The sequence below is a fragment of the Fringilla coelebs genome, assembly GCF_963513975.1.
Source record: "Fringilla coelebs genome assembly, chromosome: 4".
Taxonomy (NCBI): Eukaryota; Metazoa; Chordata; class Aves; order Passeriformes; family Fringillidae; genus Fringilla; species Fringilla coelebs.
Window position 1 is genome coordinate 53,839,118 of NC_140032.1, and position 16,078 is coordinate 53,855,195.

Consider the following 16,078-nt stretch of genomic DNA (forward strand, 5'->3'; position numbering starts at 1 on the left):
CTTTTATTATTTCAGTGGTGGTCACAAACATACATAATGTTACTTCTTTACCCATGAAATAGAACAAGTGTGGTTTGTTGTGGGTTTTTATGTTTGTTTTGGGTTTTTGCTTAGTTTGGCTGGTGTTTGTTTTGGTTTTTAGCGGGAAGGAAGTTGTCAGGTAATCTCCCAAGTATTTCATGGAAGCCATTAATTTCTACTTAATCCCTGGATTTAGGGGAGCTATTTATATGCTTGAGAAAAAAGAGGCTGCTGTATTTTGCACTCACCTGCTTGGCCAGGTAATCAGTGATAGCTGAATAAATAACTGGAGCTTTTTAAAGTTATTTCTTGCCTTCTGGACATAAAGCGTATGTAAATCTGGACAAAATTTTGAGGATAAAAAAATCCCAACCAAACAAAAACCCCCCAAAATTTAATTCACTGCTAAGCCTGTTTGTCTAATGGATAAGTTCTTTGCTGGGTAAGGTAGAAATATAGAAGATTTTTATGGTTATGTCAAAAACCATACCAGCTTTCATATTACAATCTTCACCCCAGATTCAGCTACTGCTCATTTGCTGCACATGTAAAACTATGAACCACTATTGAGTAAGAGAGGTTTTTCACAGCTACAATTATTACCAACCACGTAAAATCTTGACACTTGAGGATCTAAATGAAACTTATATTTGGTTTCTGACTTCTGTAAGAGCTTCTTTCTCTGCCATCCCCTGCTAATGGGCTTAAAATATTTGTTTCTCCTCAATTTCATTGTATGGGTGGATAAATTTTTGTACAGTTAGAAAAATTGCTTGAACTTAAGAAGCATCCAGTTGCATTTGCTGTGGAAGAAGGGGAAGGAAATGCAAAAGGATTCACAGTCCCTGCTGAATAATACTTTTCCATCTGCTCTGTCAAAACACACATTGGGAGCATAAATGTAAAAGATTATTTGGACTTTGTATGATAGTGCTGCTTTGATTTGGAAGTTAATTACAAACCTTGAAATAAAGAGGGCTGTTTATGATGGAAAAGAAAGCATGGTTGGTGTGGCTTCAGCAACTGCCACTTGTACATAAAACAGTGTTTGGTGATGTCATGTGAAGTGGCATTAATACACAGAAATCTTGATGGTGCTCTGAACTTTCATTTATGTGAGAAAAAATTTCTCGTGTTTTCTGTCCGCTACTTGGATTTGTTTGCATTGAGATTACAAGTACAGCTATTAATGCAGTGAACTGAACATAGCAAAAAACTTCATCAGCAGCTTTGTGAGTTTAAAGTGCTTTCTTTACACTTAAAAAACATTCTGTGAGTGCCAAATAAAGTGATAGCCTGCATGCAGGCTGGGCGACTGCATGCCATCAGGGGAGGGAGCCTCACCTGGCAGAGGTTCCTACCCATGTCTTTGTTGCAGTTTGTCTTCAGGGAAGGCAGTAATGGGTATTTCCATGTTTCCATCAACTTTTTTAGGCAGTCTCAAAGCTGCAGCAGTTTCTCATGAAGACCCTTTGGGTGCTGTTAGCCTCAGTTAACAGGCAGGCACTCTCCACTTGCTGTGCACCGCTGTGTCCCGCCTGGCTCTGGGAGCAGCAGCAGCTCTGGGCATTGCAGCTTGTTCAGGCTACTGAAGACAGGCTTGTGGAAGTGGCAGCAAGGTTCCCAGTAGCAGCTGTGCTCCCAGTCTTCTTGGGGAGCTGCTGAAAGCCCACCAGTCAGTGTTGCCTTTCAGAGGTGATGAAGTTTTGGCAGGCCACACTGATTTCAGGGGCAGTTTTTCTTCCTTCCAGTCTGTGGTGTTTGGTGTTACCTTCAAATTAGGTTTCCTGCATCTTGTCCTTTAAGGTCTTTTCTGTAGATGTCTGTTTGTGAATCATTCCATATTCTAGCTGGGGGGTTGAATCCCTGTGATTATTTCTCTGGAACACTGCCTTGCTTATCTGTCAGCCTGCCTTTTTGATTCCCTTGTATCATGCCTTCTCCCTTATGCTCTGCCCCCCTCAGTGAATTTGGTGTTCATGTTTGTGGATCTGTTATAACAATGGGTTGGAAATGAGCTGTGGTTGAATCTGCCTCTGGCTCTGTGCAGTGTGAGGGCAGGGTGCTTACCTGGCTGCAGGCCAGTTTCAGCTCATCTTGCTGAGGGAGCTTCATGCTGGCTCCAGTGGAAGCTGCAGAAAGTACCTGGGTACTTCATTTCCTAGTTGTAAATCCTACAGGGATGTTTCTTTCCCATTTTTCGAGTGTTTAGAGCAGCTTTTATAAGCCAATAAATAAAATCCTTCCAAATTCAAGAGATGATGAGTGATGCTGTGTCCCAGCTGATTGTTATCCTTGTGCCAGCACAGGCACTATGAGCTGGATCAGGGCTGATAAGTCACTTGCCAGGTGGTTATGCTGGGGCCAGGCCAGCTGACAACTAAAACAGCACTAAATGTTTTGTCAGGGGACCTCCACACCAGCCAGTGGCAATCCCTGATCTCAAGCCTACAGAAATGTCCTTTAGATAAACTTTCCACAGGAGTGATAAAACTGGGGAATAGGTAGCCTCCTGCATACACCTATGGCCATGGTTGTTTCTTTGCTTACTCAAGATGTCCTTTGGTTTTTTTTCCCCAAATTTGGCTTGAATAGGCAGGTTGTTTAATTCTGGAGCAGCAGACAGCAAAGGACTCTCTTGGTTTTCCTGGCAAAATGCTTTATTGTTGCTATGGGAATAGCCCTAGCACTGTTGCAGAGTCAGAATGACTCCTGGCTGTCTAGCAGGAGATCTGTTACGCCACATTTGTGGACATTGGGAAATGAATTGGATTGCCAGGATTTAAGGAAAGTAACTTAAAGCTTTCTTCCATGCATCAACCAGAGGACAAAACAGACTTAAGTGTTACCTCTGTAACAGGTGGAGTTTCACTTTTGTTGTCTCTGCTTTTTAAGAGTATCTTGAGCTGCAAATACAAGTCAGAGCTGCATACTAACTTACAAAATATATTTTGTTTTTAGCTCCCAAGAAGATGAGCGGCCTATGTCACCCTTCTACGTGAGGTATTTACTCTGTTGTTTTATTTTTCTGTGTGGGGTTGAATCCTTATTGGAATTAAATGGGGAGGGGTTCAGAAGTGCTGAACGGACTGTAATCAAAGTGAGCATTAATTTTACATTTGTAATTATTGCTCAGTTAGTGGCATGAGTCTTTGTAGATACCATCTCTGTTGTGATTCTTTTGGATTTAGAGAGGAGGCCCAGGGTTTAAGGTCTTTATTACAAGATGGACGTGGTTTTCCTCTTTTCTTTGGTTTGTTACGTGTCTTAGATGCCCGAGTAGCTTATCTGCAGGCACAGGAGAGATTGCTGCTACAGGATTTGAGGAACTGGCAGCATGTGCTGCTCAGAATGAAACCAGGAACCAGATGGTGAGTCAGCAGCCCATCTAGTTCCCTGCTGCAGCCTAGAAAAGCAGGAGAGTGCCTGGGTACCCAGCAAGCCTCACTGGAGGGAATGGTGCTCATGCTGCATTTGAACAAATTGTCTCTTGTTTTGCCAACTGGAGGGCAAAGTCGCTGCTTCTAAAAGGGGTCTAATTCTGTTGACATCTGTGAAAGTTTGCTCTGCTTGCTTCAGTAGCAGGCTCAGTTCCAGTGCTTTCATTTATGCTTAGTGGAAGAACAGGAGCCAGAGCAATTAACAATGAAGGGCTGCAGAGGAGGAAGGGCCAGATATTCTAATTGGGTTCTTTGATCTCTACAGAATTTAAACAAATAAAAAGAAATCCCAGTGGTGCTTTTTGTGAGAACAGTGATAATTGGAATTCTTACGGTGATGTCTGAAATTTGTTAATCTCTGGCATATATTTCTGTTTATCTTTGTAGCTTGGGTTTTTTCTTAAAGAATTTTTCTAACATGAAGCATAGAAGGAGTGCAGTTAATGCATACTGTGCAGAAATGCCTGTCAGGGAATCGTTCATGGACTAGCCTGGTTGCATGATCCTGTCTGCCTTCAGGTTGATGCACTGTCATTCCCTGCAATCCATTTGTGCAGATGTTACTCAGTCTGTACCTCAAAAGCTTCAAATTGTCAAAGGAGATTCTGCCTTTTCCTTCAGGAGATTATTTTGTAGCTGCATACATACATTCCCCTGTCTCAAATTTTTCCTAGTTTAAATCTTCATATCTTTCCATTGAAAATTGTCTGCCCCTTTGTTTTTCTTTCCGGCTAAATGTGACCTTCAAATGATTTTAGGGTTTCATTACATTTCCATCTGTCTTACTGCTCAGAACTGTCCTTCCAAGCCCTTTCCTGGATTATAGAAAGATGATCCATGAAGGAGATTTTCTTTGGCTGACCTTGTCAAGATCACCAAGGAGACGTGGGGAACAAGGAGTGGACCTGAGAAAACTGATACCAAAGCAGGACATTTCCGAGAGGAGGGGAGCAAATTTGAACATCTTAAATAGAGATGTAGGCTTATGAGGGGGGAGAACAGACTGAGTGTGTCCACTGAAATGAAGGGATGGGTTTCCATGGGAATCTGTCTTGCAAATAGGAAGGGAACAGTCAGGAATAAACACATAGCTGGGAAGTGAAGAACTGGCTGATAGGAGCAGAGAGGGAGCTGCACACCTTGATACACAGGCTTCTTGCCAAGCCCGTGTCTTTTGTAACATTGCTGGGATACAGTTACTTGTAAATAAAGGGAACAGCTTGTAAGTCTTGCTTCTGTTTGTAACACATCAGAAATCCTGAGGTCAGTTGCCAAGTGCAGTTTATTTGGCTGGAGAGCTGGTGCTGGCTGGGCAATTCCTGGTGCTTCAACAACTGAGAACTTGAGTGGGTGGCCGGTTTTTTCTGCGTAACTTTGAAAGTTCAGGTTGTTGCCCCAGAGGCTGTGCATAACATATGTAGGAATTGCATTTCACACCATGGGCAAGGAAGGGAAGACTGTCTGCTTTAGCTGTTTGATGGTCAAATCTATTTCTATTACTACCAGCCACACTTGCATCGCTTAAAATACTGCTCAAGTAATCCTTCAAGTGAATCATGAATATTTGAGCACAGGGCGGTCACTGCTGTGTTAATGCAGTAATTCCATATAGATAATTATACAACAAGTTAAGTAAGTGAGAACAAGAGCTCTTTAGCTTCCAAACACTGCATAATACTTGGCTCTTGCCAGACGGAAGGAACATTGTGTCCCTCTGTCATGGTTTAACCCCAGCCAGCAACCAGCTGCTTTGCTCAGTGCCCCACCAGCAGGATTTGGTAGAAAACTGGAATGGTAAGAGCTGGAAAACTCGTGGGTTGAGATAAAGATAGGTTAATAGGAAAGGGCCATGCACACAAGCAAAGCAGAACAAAGAATTGATTCAGTGCTTCCCATGGGCAGGCAGGTGTTCAGCCATCTCCAGAGAGCAGGGCCCTGTCACATGTAATGGTTACTTGGGAAGGCAGATGCCATCACTGGAAATGTCCCCTCCCCTTCCTCCTTTTTCCCCCCACTCTACACATTGAGCATGATGTCACACCGTCTGGAATATCCCTTTGGTCAGTTTGGGTCACCTGGCCTGGCTCTGTCTTCTCCCAGCCTCCCATGCACCCCTAAATTCCCTGCCAGTACAAAAAGCAGAAAAGGCCTTGGCTGTAAGTCCTGCTGAGCAATAACACAAACATCTCTGCATTATCAATCCCATGTTCAGCACAAATCCTAAACACAGCCACATACCAGCCACTGGGAAGAAAATGAACTCTACCCCAGCCAAAACCAGCACATCTTCCATAAATCAGTTTTAGTAGGATCAAATCAGGCTTGATTATTCAGTGCTGTAGCATGTCAGCTAACAATTGAGATGTTTCTCTGGTTGATGTTTTTAACAATAAGACAAATGCTGAAGGTCACTTTTAAGTCAGAGCTGCCACCAATAAACATACTATTTCTTAAAATGACACTGATTGGTTGGGTTTTTTTCCTTTCAATATTGGCTGAGTCAAGACTTTATCACCAGTGCTACTTTGTAAGGGAATAAACAGTCTGTAGCACTATGAGAGTAAGCAGTAAATGAGATAAAATGTGACATGGGTTTGTAAAGCATGGTAACACCAGTACAACCATGTTATTTTTTAAAAAACTTCCAGAGAGTGGAAGAAAAGGACTTCATCTGTCTGATGTCAGCAAAACGTTTTATATCATGCCATCTGTATGGAAAAAGTGGGCATGAGTACTAGAACTTAAACATGGGTAGGGAGGAGGTGAGACCTGTAGATATTGCTGGTAGGAAAGGAAGGGGATTGCTGCTGGAGATCCTTTAGAGCCATGAACTTCTTTTCCTTGATAGCCACTAGCATAATAAAGTCAAACCATGTTCATTAATTGAGCTTATGGCAGAAATTTAGGAGGGTGAATGGGTTGGCAGTGTCCTCTGGGAGAAAATATGTGACAGTGAGATAGTATATAGAGTGAGATATATAGATATATTTGTAAAATATCTCACTGTCATACATGTATAAAATATTTTTATATATATATTTATAAAGATAAGCATCAAATGTAAGATCTATACTAAAAGAAATAATAACATAAATAATAAAGTCATATACCTGCGGTCTAATCTTGCCCTGAAAGGGGTGTTCCTCACATTTCTAAGTGCCGGGGGGAAAAAATGATGTGAACTTACTTGCTAATGGAGGGAAGAAAGGGAAGTATGGGATAAGAATACTTAAGTTGAAGTGATCACATGACAGTGGATATATAAAGGAAGTATTTTCAGTACACTTAGAAGTATGGATACTCCTGTATAAGAGACAGGTGAGCCTTAAACAGTTTCAAGTCACTCATGTTCCAGTAGCTTTAGATTTGTGAAGATGGTTAAAGAAACGGGAAGACTGTTACAAGATGGAGAAAGGAGCATGTACATCCTAGCTACTGTAAGAAATTAACCAGAGCACACATATTCCCTGAGTTTTAGACAGAGAGGGGAGGATGTTTATGTTAATAATAATTACTGATGCAAAAGGGAATGTGTACAAATAGTTTATTAATCTCTTTGGGCAGAAAATTATTAATTTCATAGCTGGACCCCTCTCTCATTGGGCATAATAAGGATGATGTCAGCTTGACTAGTTTGGGAGACCTGGGGTTCGAATCCATTCACCTATTGTTGACCAGAGTTATCTTCTCCCTCTCTGTAGTCCTTGATTAGATAATTTGTTGGCTCAGCTGTGCTCAGTACCAGGCAAGAAGATTTCTATACTGTTAAAAGAAGAGGAAAGCCTTGCTAAGTGATTGATTGTTCCAGGGAGTCATGCCTGAAGGGCATTTATTTTCCAAAACCTTCTGTAATAACAAAACCTTGTGGTAAAGGGAGTTGAGTTTGTTAAAAAGTGCTCCTTGTATAATTCTTTAGTGAAACTGTGAATACCAGCTGCAGGATGTTTGAGTAATGAGTACTGAGAAACACTCAGCAGTTTCAGGTAATGAAGCAGTAAGTCCCTGTAAGCAGAATTCCATTCTATGTGTGCAAGGAGTTCTCAGAAGACAGGGAATCTTCAGGCATGCTTTGTGCTGGCCTGTGTGCCTTAGACGTGATGTTAGTCATGTAGATGCTTTCAGAGGAGCTCCCTGATGGGTATGTCCTGAGATAAGCCAGAGTGATATTACAGGAGAGAAAAGCAAAAGCTTTGTAGTCTGGAGCTTCCTTGTTAACATTCAGAGCATTAAACTGAGATTGCAATGAGACCTGACATCACAAGCAGTGTCAAAGATTGCATTAAATACCCATGAGTGCCAGGCAAGGCATTGGACAGTTTTGCCTGGTTGTTTTCCTAGAAGTACTCCTGCAGGCATTATTCAGTACATCTGGCTGTTTCTCCTTTTAACTGTTTTTATTTGAGACAGCTCTTTAAATAATGCAGGTCAGGTATTCTTACCCCGAAGTTTATTGGGTAAGGTGTTTTATGCTGTTTGTTCTCAGGTCAGTTTCCGGAAGAAACTGGAAAACTTTGCTCTGGATTTCACACCTGCTGAGAAATTTGCATGGCCACCTTCACACTGAACACTTCTCCCTGCATGGAACGTGCCATAAGAGGTGCTAAGTGCACAGGCATGCTGGGCTCCATCACAAACGCGATGCACGTTCCTGTCCTTCACACCTGCACTGGCTGAAAGTCACCACCAGGCCACTGGGTGTCCCTGCTCTGGGTGCCTGGCTGCCATGCAAGTGTGAGGCTCCCTGGGGATTATTTCCCTGCTCTGCAAGGGAGCCTGCATGGACACAGCCATGCAAATTCACCAAGCTGAATCACGGGGCCTCTATGAATCCCCTGCAGGGTTGTCTCTGCTCCAAGCAGTAGGTGTCAGTGTGCATCTGTCATAGAGGAGGTGCAAGTGAAAAACATTAGGAATCCTGAATAAGGTTGCTTTTAGTGGGGTTAGTTTTCTGTGTAGTAACAAAGTAGTGTAAAAAATAATTTACCACGTTTAAAGGAGGGATAATTTGGTCTGAGCTTGTGAAAGTGTGAAGGTGCTGAGAAAATAATGAAAGCATGTCCTTTGTGTGATGGAACATCCCAGTAACTAAGAGCACACCCCTTTTGTTTTGTTTTGTTTATAACTCATTATTTTCACATTTTGTCCGCCATCACCACACTTCTCTTTGGTGAAAGTGTGCCATATAAAGTAGTTGTCTTAACAGGGATCTCACGTGAGTTTGCAGTATTGCGTGTCACAGTGTGGAGAGTGGATAGCATTTAGACCATATAAATACCTATGAATAGGAACTTCCTAGATCAGGGATTGAATCGCTAGATCAGGGATTGAAATACTGTCTTCAGGAGGATTTCAGGAATTTCCCATCTTTTATGTCAAAGCCATTTAAACATCCTCAACCTTGCTGGAATAGCAAAACAGTAAAAAGTTTTTGCATCTATTGGGGCTTTCTTACTGCTGTACTCGGCTTTTAAAAAAGCAAAAACAAGAACAACAGCCACCTTTGCTTCCTGAATAAAGCAGATGGACTGTAAATACATCTCAGCAACAGGTGACTTTAGTACCAGACTGCAAGTACAGCCTATGAATTGGCCATTAGGTATTGTCAAGAATTAAGTTACTTCATAAATGAAAACCAAGTCTAGGAAAACCCTATGCCAGTATGTCAGTTTCCTAGTTTGCTCTGTTTGATGTTTTTTCGTTGCTCTTTTTGTCTAGATGCTATGGTACTTTGCTCAATAGTGGCATGAATGAAAGAAATCAAGAGAATATCCAACTCACTGATATCCAGCATCTGCTATCACAAGATGCCCAACGCAGACCAGACAAGCTGCAGGCATTGCTTGAGATAATCTTCACTCTGGTGCACATCTTTTAAACTTAGGGAGGACTAGTTAGGGAGCGCAGGTGAGATTTAATGGTGATGGAAGATAGCACCTTCTTGTCCTGGGGGCTGAAACAGAAAAAAGGAGGCCATGCAGTAAGAGTTTGCCTTACGTGTGAAGTAAGACATTATCTAGAGCTGATAGAGCACCTCTGAAAGTGAGCAGAAGACTTGGGTAAACAAGTTAGACAAAACCGGGATGTGCTAGAGGTCAGACTTCCCAGAAGGAGAAGCATGAGGGTCATAAGAAACCAGTTCAAAAGTTCGTAGCACTTCAAACAGCTGTGTGCCTTTATGAAGGTTTTCCGGCTGGCTTTCTGAAAGTAAAAGTCCCCCAGCACTGGGAAGCTGTCCTGCTGCCGTCTGTCACCTGAGGAGAACCTGTAATTTCCGTGAGAAGTTGGTATTTCTCAGCATGCTCTGCAACAGCAGCTGCATAATCTAATAAAGATAATCTAGCTGTGGAGATAATTGACCGTTGTATCAGTGAAATGGAGCAGATGTGAGGAGAAAATAATGAACTGGAGCAGAGCATGAGTTCCATTGTCCGCATGATTTACTGAGCAGGGCAGCTGCCTGCACAGGCGGGCACAAGAGCCAGGAGGGCTCTTCAGGCACGGCTCACCCTGCCTGCTGCCCAGAAATCCAACAGCAGAGCGGCTTCTGCCACCCAAGAAGTTTGGAAAACCCCGCAGGATACACCCTGCCTGCCTGCTTGCTCATCTGGGCTCCACAATCCTTACAGGGTGGTGTCTGCGTTTGCCAACCTGCTCTTGCACTGCCTGTTCTGTCCTGCAGAAGGCTCGAATCCTAAAACCACTGTGTAACTCTCTCCCCTCCACCAGTTGTTTTGGTGTAAGAAAGCTTGGTGGAGAGTAAGTAAAGCAATTTAGTGACACATTTAAATTAAGCTTCAAAATGAAATAGCCAGAAAAATTACCAACTGTGGAATTAAAAGGAAGTTAGTGTATCTAGAAAAACTCTGATTTAAAATCTCTGTCTTATTGAGAGGGGGCTAATAAAAGAGCATTAACTTATCACAGAGCTAAGGATAAACTTGGATTCAGTACAATAAAATCAGAATATCAGAGCTTTATTTTGTAGTCATCCACTCAGCTGGCATGTAAAGGATACGTACTTCCTTGTTATTTGTCAGTAGTTTGAAAATCACCATGTTACTGTGTTTCTTACAGAATCTGTATTGCCTGAATAGGGCTTTTCTAGATATAGTAAATTAATTGTTACACATCATTAAAAATTAGGTTAATGTACTTAAAACTGAATTGGTGTTAGTAAAGCACACAGTTAACTGTGAATTAGAATGTACTGGAGTATTAGAAAAAATTTTGTTGGTAGAAAAAGCTATGTCCTAGGGATGTTTTAAAAAAGCTAAAATCCAAACAATCCTTTCTTCTTCTCCTGAAAACAGAGAAGAAAAGAGTGCCCACTCAGTTTGGCTTGCAGGTAATACTATAAAAAGGTGATACAGCATTAATCTACCCTCACAGGTGTAGGACCTGTAGCAAGCACATGAATTGTATCTTATAATGTGAGTTAGCCTACCACACTAGCACCTTACTTGTTAATATGTCTCCATGGGAGACATATTAACATCCAGGTCTTAAAAAATAGTTTTGTGCTGGGAAGAGGCCCCATAGTTCCTGTAAGCAAACGGGAAAGCAAGTAGGGAGCTTGAAATGTGCACTTCAAATTCCAACACCATCCTGTAATTGATAGTCAAGATATTAGATGTGGGAAGAGTGTGATCTTGCAAATTTTGTTTCCTGTATGCAGATATTAAATCTGTAATAATAGGTACAGTAATAGTTGTTTGCATGTCTTCGTGAAGTTATCTGCATGGCACAACTGCTCAGGTCCTGCTCAGGTAATGTGGAACATACTGGCAAGTCCATGACTGCTTTCCTGGTGTGCCACCACTCCAGTGTCCTGTGCTGGGACTGGAGAGTAGCACTGAGTGAGGCTGGGACTAGCAAGGATGTGTGTGTGGTTAGAGCCAGGTGAGCACACCAGCTCAGCCTGAAGCACATTGCAAGTGTGATTTGCAGCTGGGTGTTTGTGGGGAGGAGTCACCCTGGTTTGTTGGTTTTGTTAAAATAGCTGTAGTGACTCCTCATTTATCCTTCTCTTCCTCTGTTGCCTGCATTCTACCCAAGTGACACTCGAACTCAGTAAAGCCACAGAGTGGGTTATCTGAGAGAGCTGCAGCTTCTTAGCTGCCTCTAGCCCCATACAGTGAAGTGCAAAGTATTCAAGGGAAGCAGAGAGGAAACCTTTGGGTAGCAAAGGCAAATCAGCTGTTGATGGTTCTGCAATGAGATTATTTGAGAGAAACTGGTGAAGACTGAAAGCGACGACTGGCTGTTTTGGAAGGAAGAACATCTTGCATCCAGCTTGGCTTTTGTACCCTGACCACATTTTACTGGGATTTATCAGCCAGTTGTACTCTGCTGATACGGAGATAATTTGAAATGAAACCCCTAGGCCTGTAGTTTATTTGACTTAAGGGAGGTCACAGGAAGGATGAATAGGCAGTGTCACCTTATCTGCAAGGCTGAGTCAGCTGAGTCAGTGGATGAAGAAGGGGCAGGATGGGACTCAGCTTGGCAGAGGGAAGAAAGCAGTGACACCTGTGCCAGGTCAGCTTGTTCAGAAGGGCTCTGAACAGCAAGTGATAACATCTACATTTGTGTCAGCTCTTCCTGAGCCTGATAACGGACCGAGGTAAAAACCAGAGAAGCATGCATAGATTTTATTTTTTAAATGTGAAGCAAAGAATATGAATATGTTCTTTGAGCATGTTCAAAGGGAGAATAGTTAAACAGAGAGAGCAGTTAAATATTAAGTGTATATATTTTCAAGTCAGCTTCAAAAGACAAGGACTGCTGTCATGAGGATAAACCATCGGCAGCAGAAAGCTCACAAGAAAAGAAAAAATCTGTAACATGTTGAGGTTGAAATACTTGTTGTTAGACCTTTGCCTATTTCATGGGAGTGACAGGGAAATTAATTGTTGAGGATATGGACTTGTCAAAATATGCCACGTCACAGTGGGAGTGAAAATTCCTTAAGGGGAAAACCTGTGTCGTGTACACACTTGTTGTTGAGACAGCTCAGACCTTTGAATCTTAGCACTGCAAAGAGCTTTGATAATAAGATCTACGTTTCTTCTCTTTTTTTCTTTTATACAGTACTCACGTATCACAAGTCAGTAGCAACGTTCCTGCTACAGGAGAGTAAGTGTCTTTTACAATTCTGTAGCTATCTTTCTTGGAGATTTTTAAAGTCTTGCTGGTTATTCTTTGATTTCTCTTTAAGAGTAGTTCTTACATAAACAAAAAAAAAAAAAAAGAGACTGTTTCCCAAAGCACTTAATCTACAATGATAATAAATCACTTCCTCCTGAAAACTTCTTAGGCCCTTGGTTCTTTGCTCACTGTGCCTGTGATGTTTTGCTTAGGCAGAACTTGCATGTTTTGAGACCTTTTTTGCGCTTTGTCATCTTCTTGCTCTTGTTTGCTCCCTATTGCATCCCAGCAGAGGACGTGACCTGACCCTACTGCTGTAACTGGGAGGAGCAGAGCTAAAATGAGTTGGCTCCTTTGCTGGAGCTGGGAATTCCCAATGGCTGATGGGTTTGCAGAACTGATCTTTGTCAATAGTGACATACTTGTCTAGTTAAACCATCTGGGCTTTTGCAGTTGCTTAGGTCTTCTGACTTTTCCAGGAACTGCAGTCTCAGCAGGCTTTCAAGTATAGCAACTTAGCAAAGCTTTTGTAAAGGAGAAATGAGCCCAAGCACAGATTCCCATACTGTAGCTGCTCAGTAGAAAATTAACCAGCAAATCCTGAAATAATATTTTAATTATGGAAAAAACAGTAGAAGCCATACATGGACTTTGGACATGCAAGTTTGAAAAACTCATTCTTCAGTGACTGCTTAAGCATTGCAAGAAATAGAGATGGAAAAAAAAATCTTTTTCCCATAAAAGCTTCCTCTGATGAAGGAAGGAGGGGAATAGTACAAGAGAATGGCAGTACCAAAACAAAAAATCATTTGTGTTGAAAATTCAAGTAGTCCCACATCTTTAACTGATGCAACTGCAGGGACTCTCTTGTGGTGGCTTGTGTGGAAGCCATCTTAGTGCATTGAGTGTGAGGGTGGTCTCACACCAGTGGGTGTGAGTCAGGGTGGCTGTGGATGCACAAGGATATGGCCCAAGAATGTGTAAAAATGGCATGAACTCAGAACAAAACCCATGCTTGGTCACAATGTATGTGAGGAGTTCGTAGTGAGCTACTGCATATTGTCATCCCTCTGTGAGACAGCAGTGAATCATCTTCTTGCAGTTGATCCATTGCCTTCTGAGCTTGTTTTGCATAACAGACTTGACCCCTGTCAGCATGGCTGGGCATCAAATGCAATTTTGTCACGGCAGGGGTTTTTAAGTGGAGGATGAAAGTCAGGTACCAGTGTCTGTAGCTGCAGTAAGTAAAATTAGTTGTATTACTGAAATTTCAGACATCCCTAGAAATAAAAAGAGCAATGCTAATTGGGAAGGCTCAGCTATTCTGAGGGACTTGAACCAGCGGGTATCTGAAGATTTTGGCATTGCTCTTTGCTTATGTGGTAGCACTAGAACATTTTGGGCTGCCATCCTAAAAAACATAACCCACAGATACCCTTGTTTTATTTATTGTTACAGAGAGGGAGCTCCACCAAATCGTTGAGCTCAATTGACCTTATTTTTCGGCTTGACAGGTATTTAGAGAAGACAATCCGCTCAGCCGTGGAGCAGCATCTCTTTGATGTTCATGGCTCAGGCGGCCAGAGTTCAGAGGACTCTGAATCCGGGACGTCTTCAGCCTCTTCTAATGTGTCTGCCAGGCAGAGGAGGCGACACCACAAAGAGCAGGAGGAAGCCCGGAGAAACAGAGACATGTATGAGCCTGATTTCTTTGTTTTGGAAAGTATATTTAAATCTACCCCAGTCATTTCTTCTTATCAAGGCAGTGCTGCGTTCTGTTATGAAAGGCACTGACCTTTGCCCTGACTGCAGTGCCCGTGCAGAGCTCCATTGCATCAGTCAGAGCTGGGAAATGTAGAGTTTGCTAGATCATGGAGTGGGGCAAAGCATGATAAGAATCTAGGGGGGTCATGCAGTCAAGTTTTTAATTACGGTATTTGGAATTGGTGACTTACGGTATTTGTTGCATTAGTGAAATTTCCCAAGCAGTTGGCTTTGCTGCCTTTAACTTTTTTTAGATGAAAACATTGAGCTCAGCTGCTTTTCTGAATTCAGAATGTCTTCAAAAATTAGATTAAGTTCCACTTTTGTGTGTGGAGGCACAGCTTGTGTTTGGGTTTAGTGAGGAGACTTGGGAGTTTGTCTGAAATTAGAAAAATCTTCCTTTTGATTAATCAGAATCTAAGATTTTTTTTTATCTGCTGTATTACACAAAGTTTAAACATTACTTAGTAGTGAATTTCCTTAAATGTCTGTCAAAGAGTGAAGACAATACCTGTTTTTCCATTCATACTCTATTTTTATTTTATTTATATTTCATTCTAGCTTTGACATCTCTTGTGTGGTACAAATGTATTATCACCTCAGCTTTAACCAACTTGTTACACAAGGCACAGCTGTATTTGAGAAACTGTAGCACAGACAAGGCCAGGTTCAACTCATGTGTTTATCTGTATCACAGAGCTAGTTCTTGAAAGGAATGTGTATGCCTCACTGCAGTTTTGGATTGCTAGGATTTGAAGTTGATTCCAAAATAAACATCTAGTCTCCTGTTGTTGTTTCCTGGGTGCTGAATTTCCCAAATTCTATTGGATCTGTACTTTCTTATATGAAGCTCCTTTTATACAGGTGCATAGCCATCGATACCTCCTGTTAATATTGCATCCATGGTATTTCCCAAAATGTGTCAGTGCTGCTGTTGTACAAAAAAAATCTGTAGTTACAAAAACAAAAACAAAACAAACAAAAAAGCAACAACAACAAAAAAACCCCCCACCATTTTCATAGTGAATCAAAATAAACTGTAAAGGTGGCCTGGGAAATTGGCTCTTGCAAGTCACCAAAGTATCTGGCAGCAGCTCTGAAGTAGTTTTTCTTGTTAAGTAGCCCTGCTGACAGGCTTCTCAGGTAAGTAGGTCAGAGACTGGCTAGTGTACGTGTTCGGAAGCATATAGTACTGCAGGGCTTTTCTTCAACACTGAGTTACAGAGCTGCCTCTAGATATGATTGACACAGTCATTCAGGCTCGGTCCAGAAAGCTGGAGCCAAGGATTTAAAGCACATTGGAGGATTTGAATGCTGGCTGTGGTCCAGATTGTTTTCCCTGGTTCCCTTAGGTCAGATTGCTGGGATTTCTCTGGGTAAATTATCAAAATTGAGAATTCCTTTCAAAACGTCTTTCTGTTGTTTTTTGATTGTTAGTGACTTCATCTCCTTGCCTTGTGATGGATCACAAGAGGATTTGTAATGTCACAAAATGGGACTACAGGCAGGAAGAGTGTTTATCACAAAATCACATAGGTGAACTCCCAGGCTTTGAAGATTACATGATCTACAGGCTCTGAATGTGTAATTGGTCTGCTGAAGGGTTTGTAAAAACTTCCACAAAGGCAAATGTGTTATCTTAGAAGTTTAGTCAGAGATTTATCATACCTCTTTGTATCTCTTATCCACCAACAAAACCTAGAGAT

The 16,078-nt window shown here is 41.8% G+C and overlaps 1 protein-coding gene across 7 annotated transcripts in view; it reads left to right on the forward strand.

Moving 5' to 3' along the window:
- FAM13A (family with sequence similarity 13 member A) overlaps window positions 1-16,078 on the forward strand; it is a 117,687-nt gene that overhangs the window by 67,441 nt on the left and 34,168 nt on the right. For 3 of the 7 annotated variants that reach the window (XM_084204843.1, XM_084204845.1, XM_084204847.1), the window contains 3 exons: window positions 2,983-3,024; window positions 12,552-12,596; window positions 14,123-14,302. The exons of 1 other annotated variant lie outside the window; for it this stretch is intronic. In XM_084204843.1, the coding sequence (XP_084060969.1) occupies window positions 2,983-3,024; window positions 12,552-12,596; window positions 14,123-14,302 (267 nt within the window). The remainder of the gene's footprint in view (window positions 1-2,982; window positions 3,025-12,551; window positions 12,597-14,122; window positions 14,303-16,078) is intronic. 3 more of the 7 variants (XM_084204846.1, XM_084204848.1, XM_084204844.1) reach the window with 2 other exon arrangements.